At 43.8% G+C, this 19,521-nt stretch overlaps 2 protein-coding genes across 5 annotated transcripts in view; both read right to left on the bottom strand.

Moving 5' to 3' along the window:
• Kiaa1549 (KIAA1549 ortholog) overlaps nt 1-19,521 on the bottom strand; it is a 131,056-nt gene that overhangs the window by 50,972 nt on the left and 60,563 nt on the right. For all 4 annotated transcript variants that reach the window (XM_076913533.1, XM_076913534.1, XM_076913531.1 and 1 more), the window contains exons 3-9: nt 17,566-17,654; nt 16,381-16,558; nt 9,537-9,664; nt 6,841-7,024; nt 4,938-4,997; nt 3,701-3,849; nt 50-227 (exon numbers count right to left, since the gene is read on the bottom strand). In XM_076913533.1, the coding sequence (XP_076769648.1) occupies nt 50-227; nt 3,701-3,849; nt 4,938-4,997; nt 6,841-7,024; nt 9,537-9,664; nt 16,381-16,558; nt 17,566-17,654 (966 nt within the window). The remainder of the gene's footprint in view (nt 1-49; nt 228-3,700; nt 3,850-4,937; nt 4,998-6,840; nt 7,025-9,536; nt 9,665-16,380; nt 16,559-17,565; nt 17,655-19,521) is intronic.
• On the bottom strand, nt 13,342-14,831 carry LOC117720924 (large ribosomal subunit protein eL37-like). The gene has a single exon (XM_076913195.1). It carries the CDS (start codon nt 13,741-13,743, stop codon nt 13,462-13,464), a length of 282 nt encoding a protein of 93 aa, XP_076769310.1. The 5' UTR covers nt 13,744-14,831; the 3' UTR covers nt 13,342-13,461.

The following is a 19,521-nucleotide window of genomic DNA, read 5'->3' as shown; positions in this document are numbered from 1 at the left end:
GATGCTGTAGTTCAGTTCACTATTAGAACACAAGTGGCTTCGGACTTACGCTGGGCAATGGCGCCTTGAATCCGGTACCCCAGGATGATGGCCGCCCTCTGGAGGTCTACCTTGTTGATCAGATCTGAAGACTTGACTGCACTGAGTCTCTCTCCATCTTGATTCTCCACAAAGTAGATGAGCTGCACCGGATTGTCATCTCCCTCCAGCCTGGACACGTTCACCACCTTCGAGAGCACAGAGTCCATCAGCATCAGGGAAGCTCACAATGCTAGATGCCCCTTCTCAGGGCACACAGTGGTCCCTAGTGTGTGACTTGGAACTTGTCCCACTCTCTTAAAAAGCTCACTACCACACCTGGAGTTGCAGGATCCCCACTGTCCTCTGCTGGTGGAGAACATTAAAATGAAAGCTGCTCTGTGTACAATGGCAACTATACTTTGATGTAATGTTTTCTTTGAGACAAAGGGGCCAAAAGCATGCACAGAGCAGCACCAGGCTGTCTGAAACTGTAAGCGACAAACCCACCATGTCATGAGTGTTCTGCTCTCTCCTAGGTGGGAGTGGTTCTACCGGATCTCTTCCTGAGTCTACTCAAATGCCCTGCTTAGCTCCACTGATGTGTATAGCTAGTGAATTCTTTGCTCCTTGACATGGGTATCACTGCAGAATGGTTAGCCTCATCCCCAGGCTCTGTCTACTACATTCCAGAAACCACTGTCCCCTCCCCTTGCCACCCGAAGTGACAGCTGAAAGTATCTCTGGGCATGCCAAGTGCCTTGTGAATTTATGATTCTACAAGTCAACCAGAGCTAACCTATCTTTAACCAGAATCCTGTACATTTGATACACGAGAGCATCACATTAGCAAAGCATTTCACTTGGAGGGTCCAACCTCTGATGCTTTAAGAACACTTAGTCCTGGGAGGGCTCACTTGTTGGCCTCTGCTTGCTCTTCTGAGGTCCAGTTTCCTAACCACACCCGCTCCCAGGCTGCCTGCTCCTCCTGTGTCATTGCACCACATTGGTTACCTTGTATTAGCTGTAGAATGAGATGGTATGCAAGGACCATCGAAAACATAAGTAGATCATAGCTGTCTCCACTTATAACTTTAATATTAAAAAGTCCAGGGAATGTAGAAGCTACAGTTTCTTCTTATAGAAATCTCATTCTCAGTGGTGGCTACTTTGATTAAAGACTCTGCAAGCTGTCCAGTCTGGAAGGAGCCATCAGAAAGTCTAACTCCAGCATTCTTTCTGGATGGTAGCTAATCAGATTTATATCAGGAACCACAATATATAAGGTATCTCCCAGTCAATCACTGGGGTGACAATAAGTGTGTGCACCTTATACAAATGATATGGCCCAATGAAGAAACTTTGAAAAGCATTCATAAAAGACTATAAAGGATAAAATGAAAACCTCTTGAAATTCAACCAAAGAAAAGCTCTCTAAAGATTTGAGTGCATTTCCTGTGAATTCTCTGTTACTGTCAGGATTGTTCTTCTTGCTCTCCTCTCTCTCCCTCTCTCTCTCTCTCTCTCTCTCTCTCTCTCTCTCTCTCTCTCTCTCTTGTTCTCTCTTGTTCTCTCTCTCTTGTTCTCTCTCTCTCTTTCTCTCTCTTTTTCTCTCTCTCTGTCTCCAGTGCCTTTCACCAGAGCACATCTCTTTTCCTTTCTTCTTTCTCAGTAATTATGTATTTTATACATGATTTATACATAATTATATATTTATATATAATTTATACATAATTATGTATTTTATACATAATTACTGCATGACAGAAGAGGGCATCAGATCCCATTACCGATGGTTGTGAGCCACCATGTGGTTGCTGGGAATTGAACTCAGGACCTCAGGAAGAGTAGCCAGTGCTCTTTAACCACTGAGCCATCTCTCCAGTCCCCAGAGCACATTTCTATAGGACTAATTCTTTTAATGGCTAGAGAATACTCTAATACATAAAGATTTGCTCTTTACCCATTCCCTATTCCTAGACAGTTACGTTAGCTCAATTTTTTTTTTTATCTCTTTTATTAATTTTTGTAGTAGAGGGAAAACAAGGTCTCACTCTGTAACCTAGGTAGGCCTGGTAATGTCTGTGTAGCCCAGGCTTGGCCCTCCTTGGGCAAGTGGAAGTTAAGAGAATGACTTGCAGAAGTTGGTTCTCTCCTTCTTTCATGAGATGCCTGAGAACTGAAATCAGGTCATCAGACTTGGTGGCAAGTGCTATCTCACAAGCCCTTATTCAGTGTTCATGGTCACAAATAAGGTTCGGGTACTTTTGTACACAATGTCTTTTATATAATTACACATGTTTGGTCATACTAAAGGAAACCAGAAATGAGCGTGGCCTCTGGGCAATGTGTCAGGTGGCACTGGTCTGAGAAGACTGTTGACTCCCACAGATGTGATATTTTTATCTTTAGAATGTATGTGTCCAATTTAATACCTGACTACCCAGGTTTCTTCTCTGTAGCTGCTTTATCCGCAAACTCAGCCCTTAAGCTGTATGAGGCCATCAGCTATGAAATACGTCGAGAACGTCATAATTTATTTTAATGTCTATTTGTTGTATGTTTATTTATTTAATGATTGCATTTATTAGCACTTCTTCCTTTCTTTTTCTATTTATCAGGTTTTAAATTTTTTCTTAATATTTTGGCCTGGAAATATGGTTCAGTGGTTATCTATCGACCTGAGTTCGATTCTTAGAACCATGTTGGGTGACTCACAGTCAACCCTAACTCCAGCTTTAGAGGCATCCAACAGGCACCTTCATTCATGTGAACACACGCCTACACACATATACATAATTAGAAATAAATATTTAAAATCTTAGTACTTTGTAAACTTCCCTAGTATGAGTGTATCTGGCAAGGGAACTATTTGGGGAACCTAAGAAACCATGTTTCTGGATGAGGAACCGCCCATGTCACTTCCATATCTTGTTCTCAACACCGGCACCCCTTCCCCTGCCTACCAGTCACCCTTCACTGCTGAGTTTCACCCCAGTTTTGTGTTTCTAAAATGTTCTGTAAACCCCGTTTTTCTGTGATCTTCCAAGTCTGTAAGTGGTAAAGAAAGAAATTCACACCATTCACACAGAGACAGGATTAAATAACAGCCCCGCCTCCAATGTTCTGTGAGTATGTGTGCTTTTTAAAATAGGTCATTTTCCAATTCAAACAACTCTGCTTCTGTGGCCTGTCTGCCCAGTCCCCAGAGTGAAGACAATTTAGGGGTAACAAAAGACAACCAGGCTGGCAGGAGGTGGGGAGAGTAAGATGCCTAAACAAAGGGCAGAAAACGCCCCTCTCTCTGCCTGCTGAAGACTGTCCTCAAGCACAGAAAATGCCCCTTTCTGTCTGCTGAGGACTGTCCCCGGCCAGTGACTCCTTTCTAAGATTCCACCGGTGCCATACAACAAGATCAGCTGGTGGTGAGTCAAAATTTTGCTCTTCAAAAACCAAAGCCTTATGATGGTACAGGAACCCCACCCAGTGCTAAGTCCCCTATTATGCTCCTTGCAGTCCAGGGCTAAGTCAACCAACCACCAAGGTTTCTGTCTGGACTCTTAAGTTGTCTCGCAAGGCTGCCATATTCAGTAGCACTGTCATTTTACATCAGGATTTCCCCACTTGCATGAAAAAAGCCAGTGGGCTTTTCCTCTGCTCCCAACCCTCCTTCAGTGCGTACCTGTACCACGCTGTTCCCAGCAGCTACAGTGGCCCTCCGCCACATGCGTCTTCTGGTGGGCACCTCACTGAGCAGCTGGGCCAATTTGCGCTCCATCTCGGCTGGGAACACTTCATTGTGGAGCTGCTTTTCCACTACACCCAGGAGGACTGTGTTCAGCAAGAAGCACAAAGAACTCAGAATAAGTTAGCACAGACAGGGACGGCCACAGGATGTGTAAATGTGCAAAGATCCGTATAAGAGGACCACAAATCCCTAGACAGGTAAAGGTCCCCGAAGTGGCCCTAGTCCATCGCAAACTGAAGACAAGCAAGCCCAGGAACTCAGCACTGTAGGAGCTCTGAATACAGAGCACCTACCTAAGATCAGACAAGTATCTTGTCATCTGGGATAGTTTGAGTTCTTATCTTGTCTTTGGACAGGGACTTACAGTCTCCCTTCTACAGAGGCGATCTGCTTTCTTCTTGCTATCTGTATCAGACAAAAGTATCTGAACAGATAAGTCAGCTTATCCTTTGGTTGATGGGGACATCAGCACTTCCAGCCAAACTGGTTTCAGTTCTCTCTGGGGTCAACTCTGGGTGAGTCAGCTCAACACTCTGAGGTCTGGAAAATGGACACTATGCAATGGGCAAAGAGCTGACCCCACACAAGGCTTTAGAGCCCAGCACAACTGACAAGCACTGAGCCCCACGAATGGTGTTTATCTCTACTTAAATACACTCTTTCCTTATGATTGGTCACTGGCTGCTTGCACACTGGGACTTGGGACTGTGTCATTGTCTCTTAGAGTTCCAGGACCAGGCAGAGAGCCTTGAACTGAAATGTTAGGACCTCAGTCTAAGGCTCTATGGCCATATCAACTTGAATGTGCCCAAGTCTGTCTAAATAAATAACCTGGGTCCCCAAACTACTTTATTCATCTAGACAGCACTTTCAGAAGAAAAATAACCCTTGCTTTTGAGCACCGCCCTGTCTCAGGTCAGGTGACTGCAGGCTCGGGTAGACTTTACCCAGGAGTTGATGTATGAATTTTAAAAGCAGCTCTTTCTGTGCCATAACCCAGCATGACACACTCCTATGGCCCAAATCAAATCCCATTTCTTGTTCATTCTCTGCCAAGAATTTAAAGTACATCTTGTCCCGAATTTGGGAAACAGGAGGGGCATGTCAACCCCCATATGCCCTCATGGACTTCATGTTGTCTGGCTCCAAGCGTTACATAAGTTGAACATACCTGTTCTGACCCAGGAGGACTTCAGTAACTGAGATAGGTTGAGCTGTGGGTACTGGAAGGCTATAAAAAGGAGAGTCAAGAGAGGGAGAAAAGTCTTTAAGAAACATGTTTTTACTGGTCAGGAGGGTAAGTAAGTGTCCTGGGAATGTGAGGTAAATTAACACATTATCCTTCCTCCATGATAGCACTGTAGGAGACGGCAAAATACTGCAAGGGGGGGGGGGGGGCACCAGTTTCTGAGCACCTTGTCCATAAAAGGAAGGATGAGGAAGGGGCTTCTCCAGCCTCCTCACTGACCACTGTGCCACACAAGGTCACCGGAACATCTCCTGTGTGTGTTGTTCTAGGGCAAAGCATTTGCAAGCTGTGTTCTTCAGAGCCACGGGCTTTCTCAGCAATGCCTCATCGTAAAGGGAAACATGTCTGGGTTTGCTGGGAGCTGACTCTGTGTACTCTTGCTCAGACTCCTATTATTTTAGCTGTATGTACATATATTGAACAAAATCAAAATTGTTGCTTGTAAATAACTGCATTCTTATCTATATATACACACACATATGTATATATATATATATGTTTCATGATATATTTTTAATCATGTGTGTATATGTGAGCTTTTATGTAGGTCTGTACACGTGTGAGCGTAAGTGCTCAGAGAGACTAGAAGAGGGTGTCGAAAGCAACCACAGTGTGACTGCCAGGAACTAAACATGTATGTGTTCTAATCACTAAGCCATCTCTGTAGCCCACTACTTTCATATTTTATAGTTTATTCTTCTTAATTTAATAGGATATTGAAAAGCATTAGGAATCATGATTTAAGCAGGGCATGGTGGCTTGCACCCTTTAATCCCAGCACTCAGGAGGGAGAAGCAGGCAGATCTTTGAGTTCTAGGCCAGCCTGCTCTACAGAATGAGTTCCAGGACAGCTAGTGATACAGCTAGTATCAAAAAAAAAAAAAAAAAAAAAAAAAAAAAAAAAAAAATTGGCTAGTTCATTTTCAAAAAGAACTCTATTTAGTTGCCTTCCCTTAACTCTGGAATATACTGCTTTCTGAAGCAGGCATTCCCACTTCTTTCAAATGGCCTGGAAATCTGATTGCTTCAACCAGGAAGCGAGGTTCTGTTTTCATTTATTACTTTTTTATTTTTTTTAACTTAATACACAATAAAGTCTACTCTTTTGCCATCCAGTTTCATAGGTTTGGGAAAATACATGATTGCATAAGCACCACCAAGTGGGGACCCAGGAAGTCCCATTCTCTAGCCCCGCCTCTCCAAAACCACCTCCGCTCCCCTTTTGTAGTTAAATACCCTCGCCACCTTTCCCCCAGAGTAGAGCTGCCCCCCTAGAGTTTCAGGAGAACCAGCGCACTGTTTACATATAGTGCCCCTTTATTCTCAAAAGCAAACAGGAAAGGGAGGTACAGGGCAGAGAAGGACTCTGGAGCCCGCCCTGGCTGGGCTTGAGAAGTCCTGACTTTATTCTGGAGTTCAGTCAAATATATCATCCTGTCGGGGGAAAGTCCCAGTGAACCTACTGTGCTTGAGACATGAAGGCAGGTACATAGTACTAAACACTCATTTAAACCACAAAGAGTGTGATACAGAGAGTGGGCCCTACCATAAACCTAAAGACCCTGGGGCGGGGGCACAGTGTCAGTGTGTGGCCACTGGCTGTGGTCAGTGGGACATTGTGGAAGGGACTTTCCATGTGTGAAGAAGCTGGAGCATAAGAAAAATTCTCTCCATGGAGACCCTGCTTGCTGTGAGCTGAAAAGCACTCTAGAACAATCGAGTCTCTTTTTAAAAGTTAACAATATTTTAAAGTAGACATCTAGCACCAAAACTGCTGGCAGCCCCTTCCCCAGGGCCCGTGAGATGGACGCCACTGAGTACTCACGCTCTGCCATCTGCAGCACCGGGTACCCCAGGTAGAAGCTGAACTCCACCAGCGTCAGGTTCCTCAGCAGATCGCTCACCTCCGACCCGTTCAGATAACCTTGTGAGCCTTTAACAGCAAAGATAATATTCACTGGGCCCCTCCGGGGAGCCACCCTCGAAGAAGCAATGGTGACATTCACAATCTGGAAGAAGGAAGCCAGAAGAAGCTTCTAGAATAACACATGGAGCTGAAGGCCTGACTGTGAGTGACATCGATCACGAGTTCTCTGATCAGTGTTCTTCAAAGGGAATAAAGTAAAGGAATGCTTTATCTTGTTTTGGCTTTTAAAGATGCTGTCTCCCTATACTGCCCAGACCTACAACTTCTTGCCTCAGAGTGCTGGGATTACAGACATGTCTTTCCAAGCCTGACTCAAAAGGAGGTAAAATTTTAAAAGGAAAGGGAGCTGATTTTCTAACCTTGTTCCCTTTCTGTGAGACTTTGAACACTCAGTTTACGGGAAATGGTTTGTTTGTTTGTTTGTTTGTTTTACATTAAGTGACTAAGTTAAATGCGAGCATTTAGAGTCCCTCCCCCTACCCCTCTCTGTCCCTCTCCAGCCCCAAACCCCACAGAAATACCAGTAAGCAGAACAAAGGGCAATAAATCCACACAGCACAGAGAATGGAGGAAAACCAGAGTCTGCCAAATTCTAGAAGATGGAGAAAGAACAGAACTGTGCTGAAATAAACCAGAACTGAGAGAACCAAGACCCTAAACACACACAGCAGAGGCTAAAGCAGCCTCAGTCACAAGTGAGGGCCTGGAGAGGCCCGGGAGAGGGCGGAGGACCTGACACCAGAAGTAGGTTACGGAGCAGAAATCAATATAGCTAATTAAGAGGTTTCATACCAAGAGTGGACTGAGCCTTCCTCTGCTTGCCAGCTCCATACCCAGGCCAACACAGGCACCACCAGTGCCATCTCCTAGAACAGCCCAAAGAACTGTCATCTAAGGAAAACGAGCCCTTCCCAGAGGAGACCAGAGGCCTCTTGTGGGTTAAGACTGTCCACATGGAGGGCAGGACCTGGTAAACTCCAGTGCACACCAGAGCACACAAGACACAGAAGAGGACTGAGAAAGAAAGGAGAGGAGTTGTGCCATGAAAACACTCAGCAGGGATCCATCCCCAGGGCAGGGCCAGTCTTGCCTAGGTTTCTAACCACAGGCTATGTGCAGTGCTGTAGACAGAATCCTGCACTCTGGTGTATTCTGGTACATACTACCCAGCTCCCAAGCTCACATGAATTCTCCCATCAGGAGACGGGGCTGACACAGAAGCAACCTCCATAGCCAAAGGGGACGGCCAGGCCAGCAGCCATAATTAACTCAGTTCTCCATCCTCACCACGAACCAACCAAGGGCCTCACAACACAGAAGAAAAAAAAAAAAAAAAAAAAAGAAAGAAAGAAAGAAAGAAAGAAAGAAAGAAAGAAAGAAAGAAAACAAACCAGCACAAAAGCAAAGCACAAAGACTGGCATTCCGAGAAAACAAACATATGTAAGAACAACATAGAAAAAAATAAAAGAAAGCCTTTTAAAATCCTACTTAACATCCTGAGAGGGCCTGAAGGCCACTCTTTCACATCTCAGCAAAGGTTGTAATGAACAGGGAACAAAGCAATGGGAGAAATGACTCCTCAGAAACTTCAGTATAAATGGACACAGCTGAAGGCAAAGTTAGTGACCTGGAGGATAGACTTTCCAGAGTCTCTAACAGAGAATGAAAACAGCCACACCACATGGAGGGAAACTGAGACACACAAAAGGTGAAATCAGGAATGCCAAAATATAGTTAACAGACATTTCACAAAGAGGACAAAGAATGGGGGGAGGGGGTCATAAAACACCAGCGGTTTGAACAGAATACACATGAAGCCAGTCTGCGGATCAAAAAGAATCCTCTTCTGCGTTTAGATGGAGATACTGCAGCCCAAAGAGCCCCAACTGACACAGGTAGAGCATCCCTGGCATGAAGACTCAAGTGCATCAAAGTCCAAAACTTTCAGAGCACCACACAGATGCCCAGATGTTTTTAGGTTTTTGGATCATTTCCTATTTTCAGGTTAGAGAAACCCAGTGAGTAAAGTCTATGCAACATATTCCAAATGAATCCACGAGCATTGTCGCCTCAAACAACGCAGCACCAAGCCTTTCAGATCTACGCTACTCAACCTGTTGGAAAGCAAAGTGTGTTCAGGCACTGTCTCATTGACTGTGCAGCTAATATCATTCCTATGTGGAACATTCTTGACCTGCCTGCATACAACCATCTCCCTTCAACTCACTCTGACTCCCTGACTTGCAATCACTCTGAAGTCACACTGTAGATGCCACACCTTGCCAAATGTCAGCCTTGGCCCACATGAGCTGGCTTCTCTTCACTGGAGGACACATATTTTTCTTTTCCTTTTCTCCCGGGGACAGGACCTCACTATGTAGCCCTTACTGTCCTGAAACTCACTCTGTAGACCAAGCTGGCCTTGAACTCACAGAGGTCCACCTGCCTCTGCCTCCCAAGTGTTGGGATGTAAGGCGTGTGACAGTACGCCCAGCATGGAGAGTGCATCTTGAAGGAACCGAGGTGGAGGACAGTACTCTGCCCTCTGCAGTGTGTGTGTGCATGTGTGCACACAAGTAGGGGGTGTTCTCACCTGCACTGTGAGGTTATATGTCCCCTGGTGTTTCCTTACTTCAAAGAGAGCTGTCACCAGGCCTTTCTCAATGCTCTGTGTAAAGTTGCAGAAGCCAGTATCCACACTCGGAGGCACAAACTGAAGTACTAAAACGAAAGACAGCAATGGGAGTCCCATGAGCGAGGTTCTGCTTAGTCTAGGAATGAAGGGAGGGACAGTACTGAAACAAACCAACTCGTCCACTGGCTGAAATCAAGCACGGTGGGGTCTTATTTCTTCTGTTTTTTAATATGTGCTTGTTTTTATTTCATGTGTATGGGTGTTTTGCTTGCATGTATGTCTGTGCTTCATGGGTGAACGATGCCAGAAGAGGCTTCAGATGCTCTAGAACTGAACAAACAGATGGTTGTGAGCCACCATGTTGGAGCTGGGAACTGAATCCCAGTGTTCTTAACAGCTGAGCCATCTCTCTTCAACCCAGTTTTTTTTTTGTTTTTTGTTTTTTTTTTAAGACAGCCCTGTAAGACATATTTTTTGATCCTAGTTAACACAGTAAGGATGATAGGTGATGGGAGTCTATTCTCTTTCTTCTGTATATTTATGGTTATAGTGTAACATTTTAACACATGCACACAATGATGTATCTGTTGCTCAGAAACTTATTACTTGTGTTCCGGATATTCAAAGCCAGCCCTACTGGCTATTTTGAAATATACAGCTGGGGGCTGGAGAGATGGCTCAGTGGTTAAGCACTGATTGCTCTTCCAGAGAACTCAGGTTCAGGTCCCAGAATCCACATGGGAACTTATAACTAGCCCCAGGGATCCAATGTTCTCTTCTGGTCTCTGGGGGCACTGCACACACACACAGTGCACAGGCAGAACACTGATAATTAAAATAAAAATTAAGGTTTTTAAAAAATAAATATACAGCTAACGGATGTCAACCACATTTCTCCTACTGTGTCACAAGACCCAGAATAATTCCTCCTACGCAGTTGCATGCTGAGGGATTTAGTCCTTCCCCCTCTACCTTCCTTCCCTAGATTCTGTCTGGAAATCACTCTTCTAACTCCCCACTTTCCGATCCAGTTCCGTAAGTTAAGTGGTAACAGGTGGCGTTTGGCCTTCTGTTTCTGATAGTTCAGTTGGTATAATGTCCTGCAGTTCCATGTGTGCAGACAGAGGGTTTTGTTCTTTGTGGCTGATGTTCATTTATGTGTATGTGTTACAATTCTCCATCCATCTGTCAATAAACACATGGGGAGGCTGCCTGTCTTGCTACTGTAAATACAGCTATAAAAATACACAAGTAATATTTCTTCAACATACTAACTTTGTTGTTGTATTTAAATACAGCAATGTGACTCCTGGATCATATGGTAAACTTTTAGCTTTCTATAATGTCTGTATAATCAACATGATATGATCAGTGGATGAAAGTGAGACCAGTCTGAGCTACATAACAAGACCCTGTCTTCAAAAACAAACACAAACAAACAAAAAGCAGAGGCTGGAAAGTGAGACTAGTGGCTAACAAAAGGCCTTACTGCTCTTGCAGGGGGCCTGGGTTTGGTTCCTAAAACATAGATCAGGTGACTCACAACATCCTGAAACTCCAGAGCCAGAGGATCTGATGCTCTCTGGCCTTTGTGGTACATATAAATTCATTGCAAACTCATGCATGAACACACAAATAAATACGTATTTTTTAAAAATAGAAACAAGTCAGAGCCACCAAGATGGCTCAATGAGTGAAAGCATTTGCCATTAATCCTGATGATCTGAGTGTGATCCTGGGAAATTATCATGGTTTTATATATGCTCAGCCCAGGAAGTAGCTCTGGGTGTGGCTCTGTTGGAGTAGGTGTGTCACTGGTGTGGGCTTACGACCCTCACCCTAGCTGCCTGGAAGCCAGTATCTGCTAGCAGCCTTCAGATGAAGATGTAGAACTCCCAGTTCCTCCTGTACCATGGCTGCCTGGATGCTGCCATGTTCCCTCCTTGATGACAATGGACTGAACCTCTGAACCTGTAAGCCAGTCCCAATTAAATGTTGTCCTTGCAAGAGTGGCCTTAGTCATGGTAAACAAAACAAAAAAAAACAAAACAAAAAAAAACATGGTGTCTGTTCACAGCAGTAAAACCCTAAGACAGAAACTACACGGTGGAAGAAGAGAACCTAATGCCACAAGCTGTCCTCTATCTTCACGTGCATGCTGTGCACTCACATGCACATGTGTGCGCATGTGCACGTGTTGGTGAAGAACCTTTTATTAAGTGTAAACAAGGGAGAGATGGAAGGATAATATTTATTTGCACTATGTTAAGATCTGTCTCTGTCCTTCCTTGTCTGGTTACAGCACATTCTGATTGGTTAAAAATAAATAGCCTATGGTCTATAGCAAGGGGTAGAATTGAAGGTGGGACATCCAGCAGAGAGAGAGAGAGAGAGAGAGAGAGAGAGAGAGAGAGAGAGAGAGAGAGAGAAAGGAACTCTGGGATAGACTGAGGCACAGGAGGATTCAGCACTCAGACACAGAGGAAGCTGGATGTATGAAACTGAGAGGTAACCAGCCACAGAAACTTAGATTAGTACAAATGGGATGATAAGCCAGAAGCTGGTGGGAACAAGCCTAGCTTAAGGCGTAGGCATTTATTAATAAATAATAAGCCTCCAAATTGTTATTCAGGAACTGGGACATGGGTAGAAAAGCAGACGGTTATATGTACAATTACTAAATAAATAAAACACATGCACACACACTCTAAAGCAAAAACACAGCATGTGTGAAATCACCTTTCTCTGCATCCTCATCAGAATTGGCTAATACCATCTTTTGAATAAGTTATTAAGCAAGAGGATATCTCATAGTTTTGATGAACATTTCTCTGATTAGTGGTGCTGGGCATTTTTTCATATCTTTACTGGCCATTTGTATATCCTGCTTCAAAAAACGTTTATGGTGGCCATTTGCCCATGAGTCAGGGGAGGGGTGTACACATGTGTACACATGCATATGGATGCCAGAAATTGACATTTCTTCAATTGACTTCTTCAATTGTTTTATACCTTATTCTTGAGACATGTTATCTCACTGACACTGGACCTTGGTGACCCAGGAGACAGGCTGGGTAGCAAGCCCCAGGGCTCCTCTTGTATCACTGCTGGGGTTACAGAGCTTCCCATTTAGCTTCTACATTCTCACAGGTCTTCAGCTTGCACAGCGAGCCCTTTACAGGGCCATCTCCCCAACCTGCCTGCTTTTAAAATTGGGTAACTTAACGGGTTTGCTGTTCAGTTGTCTAAGTTCCCTGCATATTCTAGAAAGGAATGCCTTGTAGATGTTCTTTCATTCTGTAGGGTGTCTCCTCACTCTGTTCATGGTTACTGATGCTGTATAAAAAAACTTAAAAAAAAGAAAAAAAAAAACCGTAATGTGACCCATTGCTCAATTTCTGCTTTGTGTACATATAACTTTTGTGGTCATATCAAAAAAAAAAAAAAAAATCCTTGCCCAGACCAATATCCTAAAAGCACTTCTTCCGTGTCTCCTACATGCTTTGCAGGTTAAGATCTTATATTTTGGTCTCTGCTTTGAGGACTCTTAGGTATGCTGAGAGAAGTCTTGTTTTTCCCTCCTCTGCAAAGACATCCAGTTTTCCCTATGTGGTTTACCAAAGAGACTCTGCTTTGCTTGCTCTCTCTTCTCTTCTTTTCTCTTTTCTTTTCTTTCTTCTCCTTTCCTTTCCCCTCCCTCCCTCCCTCCCTTTTCTTTCTTCCTTCCTTTCTTCTTTTCTTTTCTTTTCTTTTCTTTTCTTTTCTTTCTTTCTTTCTTTCTTTCTTTCTCTTTCTTTCTTTCTTTCTTTCTTTCTTTCTTTCTTTCATTCTTTCTTTCTTTCTTTCTAAACCAGAACATTTATTTTATGACTGACTGAAATCCTCACGATGAATTGGGTGCTGCCACAGCTGCCCTCTTGGGTTTAGGCGTTGGTCCTTCACGGAGTCCACGTCTGACTCTGGGGTAGGCAGTCCTTAGGTGCCCCATCTGACCCGTCCCGGCAGTGTTTCGTCTCTTAGCCTTGGCACTCCAGTTATACTTTCTCCTGCACTTGGAAGAGTAGCCACATTTCCCACAAGTTGACGTCTGAAGGTGACAGGCCTTGGAGCCACAGCGGCAGCACAGCGTGTGCGTCTCATTGTGACACTTTCCAAAGGATGACATTCGTCATCTTGCTTCTACCGGCAAGGCCAAAGAAACGGGAAGAGTGAGACTCTGATTTCATCAATATATGTTCTTGTTACTTCTGTCAAAAATCAGTGAGTCTGTTTCTGAACTTTCTGTTATGCTCTGGTCTCCACGTCTGCTCTTCCACAACGCCATGACCATTTGGTTACTATCACTTTGTAAATGATTTTGAGGTCGGGTATTATAATGCCTGTAGCATTCTTTTTCACTCAGGCTATTATATTTGTTCTCTTTGGAGTTTTTGCTTTGCTTTGGATTCCATACAAGTGTCAAAAGCCCTCCCCACCCCTTTATACCTGTGGAAAATGCCACTAGTATTTTCATAGGAATTGCAATGAACCTACAGATCACTTGGCAGTATGGATATTTTTTAATTTAAAATTTTTTTTCTTCAACTTCTTTTCCAAACAAAATCCATTTATTTCTTTTTTCTTTAGGGTCTATCACTAAATGTTACTGTGTTCCCTTTGAGGTATCACAGTGTCTTGTTTCTTCATCTACCTTGTGTGTCCCTATATTAATATTTTCATGCCTACTGGATTCATTCCCTTTTTAAAAAAAAAAAAATGCTTTATTTTTAATTGTGAGGGGGCACATGAGGGATGCAGGCACCTGCAGAAGCCAGAAGAGGGCGCTGGATTCCTTGGAGCTGCCATACAGCAAATGTGAGCCACACGATGTAGGTGCTGGGAATCAAATTCATGTTCCAAGAGCAGTGTGCACTCCTGACTGCTGAGCCATCTCGCCGGTACCACTTCTATCAATTTCATAGGATGGCTCTCTCCTGCCATGTGCCCTGTGGTGCCAGCTGGAAACATTACACCGCTTTTCCAGGTACAGTGTCTGCAAAACGCCACCTATAATCAGCATAGGCTCGGTCTCCAAGTGTCTTAATGGCCTAGGCTGCAAAGACTGCAGACTGCACCGACTGTGGGGCACATGCCAGTTTACACAGGATGTTTGAGGGGCAAGGCTACCCCAGTGAGTAATGAAAGGCGAACCACAACACTCCTGATAATACGGCAGGGTGACTGTCAAGGTCTGAGGGGGACAGAAAGCTCTGCTGGGAAGAGGGTTGCAAAGCTCATTTATTTTGAGGGCATCTCTGGGAGAGAAGCTGCTTAGAGTGGGCCGCCAGGTGTTTCCCACGGCCACACAGCACACCTGTATGCCTGCTCAAGTTCCTGAGACAGGGCTACTCAACCACTTCCTCAGGTTACAGTTTGTGCTGACTGACTGTTTTCTGAGCCACGGATGAGTCATATTATTTCAAAGTTTTGTGTCTGGAATGTAGGAAGCCAACCACATGAACACATGCAACCTGAAGGTGACTGGCATGCCTGCGGGCTCATGAACACAGAAGGCGGAGCCAGAAAAATCACTTGGGCCCGAGAGTTTACAATTGAAAGTGTCCATAGTAAAAGGTGAAGTAAGATATTCAGCAATTATGGTTAACTTCAGGGAGTGTGAGGATATGGATGGATGTGCATCTGTGTTTAATAGTCCTTTTCTCATAGAGGTACATACAGGCTGAAACACAGGAGTGAAACTGTATGGTCCTTAAGATTTATCGTAAAATAAAGAGAAGTGGATGGGAGAGAAAATAGAAAAAAAAATCTAAGAATTAAAAATTATTAGGATAGGAGACAGTGTAAGCAATACCATCAATGCCTCACAAGCAGGAGGACCTGGGATCCATCCCCAGAACCCACATTTAAAAAGCAGGGGTGCCTGTTCATCATCACAGTGCTGGGGTGGCTGAGACAGGCAGACAGCCTAGCCTCGCTGCTGAGCTCCAGACCTGTGAGATATCCTGTCTCAAAAAACAAGGGGGATAGCACCTGACGAATAACCCCTAAGGTTGCACTCTGGCCTCTGAGTGTGTGCGCACACACTGCACACATACACATGTTAACACACACACAAAAGGAACTGAAAAACTTTTCAGACCATATAATGGCACATGGGGGCTCATTAAACTACATTGTGTGCCCGTGTGTATGCTTGACTTTTTCCCATAATTGTAAAAATGTTATTATTGTCATTAGTGACAGACCCGGCTGCAGAAAGTGGCCCATGGATGAAGAAGTCTTAGCTATTCAGAAGGCCAAGTCAGATGCTTTGCTGAAAATCAGAAGCTCAGGTCCAGACCAGGACCACAGCAAGACTGTCTCAACAAATAAATGAGTAATTAAAGGACAATACTCACTTGAAATTTTTTTGAGATTGTATTTATTTTTATGTGCATGGATGGGTGTTTCGCCTGCATATCCATGCACTACATGTGTGCACACTCCTCAGTTCTTACATTTATTGTGTGTGTGTGTGTGCAAGCATGTGTGCACAGCATGTAGAAACAATCTAAAGGTTCTCTCCTTTCTACTATGTGGGTTCCCGGATCAAACCCAGGTCTCAGGCCTGGCAGCAAGCACCTTCACCTGCTGAGCCACCTCATTGGCACCTCACCCCCAATTTAAAATATATGTGTGTGTGTGTAATTTATTTTTTAATATATATTATATATTTTTATTTATTGGATTTATTTATATATGTAAAATAAATAACATTCCACATACAAATCCAAATCCAAACCTCTGTACTCATTTGTCTCACCTGTTTGAACTTGAAACCTGGGATCTGGCACGAGGAAAGATGGTTTCACAGACAAGATTAAAGGAGTCTGGTCACGTACAAGTTTGCTGTTGATGAGGACGTTAATGACTGATATTGCCGTGTAAACAAAAGGACCAGATGTTACCAGAAATGTGAAGTCTGTGAACAGTTCATATACCTAGAGAAATAAAAAAAAAATTTTAAAAAGACAATTTAACCTTAGAGAAAACCATGTTGGACAGAAAAAAAAATCAACAGCTTGAATGGAAGGGTAAATGCTTCAGAGATAATCAAGACTGTATTTGATGTATTCCTTTTACGTGATCCCAGCTTTTACAGAAACAGCACAGGAACATAGGAGCAGCCAGAAAGGACAGCCAGTAATATGGGTTGAATAGTGAATTATGGAAAACTCAAAATTTCTGTCATGTTTAAGCCACATATAAACTTTAGGGGCCTTTGTTTCACTAAGACTAACTGTTTAAAATAACATGATGACAGCCACTTAAACAATTTCAAAGTATATGGCAGCCACATTAAAGGCAGAGGAACAGGGGGAGCTGATTTTAAATACATTCATTTCACTTAACACAGAAAACATCACTTCTGTGTATAGTCAGTACAGAAAATTATTAGTGAGATAGTCCTTTATCTGGTGTGGTTTTGAGATCTGGCATACAGTTTACACTCACTGCACATCTTATTAACTCACGCCATGCCCATTTAACATGCCCCATAGCCAGTATGGCTCAGGCTCTGGTTAGACATGGAGCAGGACTAGTTAGAGCACAGCTTTCTGAGCGCGTCTGGGAAGGGGATCTATCAGTGGGCATAACGTAAACAGTATCGGGGAATTCATCTCAGCTGTATTGAATGTACAGAAAGACACAAGTATCCTCACCCTGAAATCTAGTAGAAGCCCAAGCACTCATTTAAAGTAAGTCAAGGATAGCAACATTGTTAAGGTTGCCCAAAACTATACTGCCTCTGGTCTGACAGGCTATTCCAATTCTACAAACGCATCCCCCACCGCACAGGGTAGAATGGCACGTGAATGGAGATGCCAAGGAAAATTAGTGTACCAGGAGGGGAGTGAGAGAGACAAATCAAAGTGCAGAGCCCAGGGCTTTCACCACACCCTGTGAAAGCATGCCAGACGTCAGGCTCCCAGGCTCGGGGTCTCACCTTCAGCTCCACTGCGCGGTTGAAGTGAATTCTCAGCACTTCTTTAATTGATGTAATGATGTACTCCTGCACGGCTCGTCTGGCCAGCACTACAAATGAAAGCCAACCACCAGACGCATTTTAGTGCTATTACAAAGCATGAAGGTGCCACTTCAGGAAGCCATGGCTGAGATGAAGCATGCTAGAAGCTTGTTTTCAAAAATAAGGCCCATACTAAGGACAGAGCAGAAAGATCTAAGTGCTGTTAAGTATTATAGAAAATGGAAAAACTGGGCTTAGCATCGACCCATCACACTGAGAAGGTTGGAAAGACCAGGGAGCAGCTGTGGCCCACCCAGGGGGCAGGAGCTTCTGGTTCCCACTTTCTTTTCAACATCTAACAGAATGTCTCCAGCCATGCACCCAAAGCAAAGGATGAGGCTTTAAAAGCTCTCAGAAGTAATATTTTTAAAGTCTCTGAGATGCTATTTAATGAACTGGTGGTATCTTCCTCCATAGAAGGAGGGCAGCTACAGTGAGTGTTCAAAGCAGCTGTTGGGGGTGCTAACCACTACAGATGATAGAGAAAACTCTTTATCATGTCCAAGTAATATCATTTTATACAGGGTAGAAAATATTTCTCATTCCAAAGTCTAGTTCTTTCTATTCATTTTTTTCATTTAAAAGCTGAATTTAAAAATCTGTACTGGGGCTAGAGAGCTGACTCTGTGGTGACAACCCAGGCTGAATTCCCAGCACCCACAGCAGGCAGCTCACAGCCTCCAAATCCAAAGGATCTAACACCCTCTCCTGACCTCCACAAACACCTGTACTCACACACTTACACATGCACACACACATATGTGCATACACACATACTTAAAAATATCTTTAAAAATTAAAAAAAAAAAAAAAAATAAGCCTGTGCCAGTGAGTATGTGTGTTCCCCTGTAATTAGCACACCTCCCCTTCTATTTAAATACACGGTGCTTTTCCTTTCCCTTCCAGTCCATATGCAGAATTATAATATATCTTATGTTGTTATTCTTTTTTAGATTTTATTTATGTATATGTGTCTGTGGATTACACATATGTGAGGTAATTGTGGAGAACAAAAGAAGTCAGTCAGACCCCCTGGAGCTAGAGTCACAGCCAGCTGTGGGGCACCCAACATGGGTGCTGGGACTTGAATTCTGGTCGTCTGCAAGAGCAACATGTTCTTTTAACTACTGAACCATCTCTCTAGTCCCACTATTCAGTTTTTCAGCATCCTGTTTTAATTATTAAAACTTAAGACAGAATCATTCCTCACTCTCCGTTCATTATAAAAAAACAAGGGCTTAAGCTGTCTGACTGTTTCTCCAGTGAATGAGTGACACCTGGTGAAGAGGTGGGAGTGTCACCTCTTTAGTTCATGGAGTCATTACAAACTCATGGTCCAGTCTGACTGATCCCTCCAGCAGCCAGTACAGCAAGGCTTGCCAGCCTCTGACTGGACAGACTATGCCATCACTGATAAACAGAAAAACAAAATGACTGGGAAGGTCTTGAGGGAAGGAGGAGGGAAATCAAGAGGAGCTAAACTTGAGGAAGGTGAGGCATAAAAGAACACCAAAATCTGAAGCCCTCAATGGAGGCAGGAGGGGCAGACTACCAGTGGCCCTGTGCAGCTAAAGGAACCACTCAAGATAGCTGAAAGCTACTCAATGGCCCCCACTGATCAGCACCGTAACTACCAACTTCTGTGGTTAATCGGGGGAAGACAGGAAATAGCAACCCTGTGATATGAGGACATGAGTCTGGGAAATAGGAACTAGCCAGAAACATGTATCATATAAACTGGTTTGTATCAACAGTTTCTCCAAAGCCAAGAGAAGAGAGGTATGCAGACCTTCAAGCAATGCCCGTCTCCCCTCAGTGGAAATCAGAGTCCAAGCGTCCCCCTAAAGTCATCACAGATCAACACTCCTGAAACAG

The sequence above is a fragment of the Arvicanthis niloticus genome, chromosome 15 (genome assembly GCF_011762505.2).
Source record: "Arvicanthis niloticus isolate mArvNil1 chromosome 15, mArvNil1.pat.X, whole genome shotgun sequence".
In the NCBI taxonomy this organism is placed as follows: domain Eukaryota; kingdom Metazoa; phylum Chordata; class Mammalia; order Rodentia; family Muridae; genus Arvicanthis; species Arvicanthis niloticus.
This window is presented reverse-complemented; position numbering and strand designations above follow the sequence as displayed.

Excerpts from the sequence above, each read along its gene's own strand:
- LOC117720924 (XM_076913195.1), bottom strand. The coding sequence starts at position 13,743 with ATGTCATCCTTTGGAAAGTGTCACAATGAGACGCACACGCTGTGCTGC.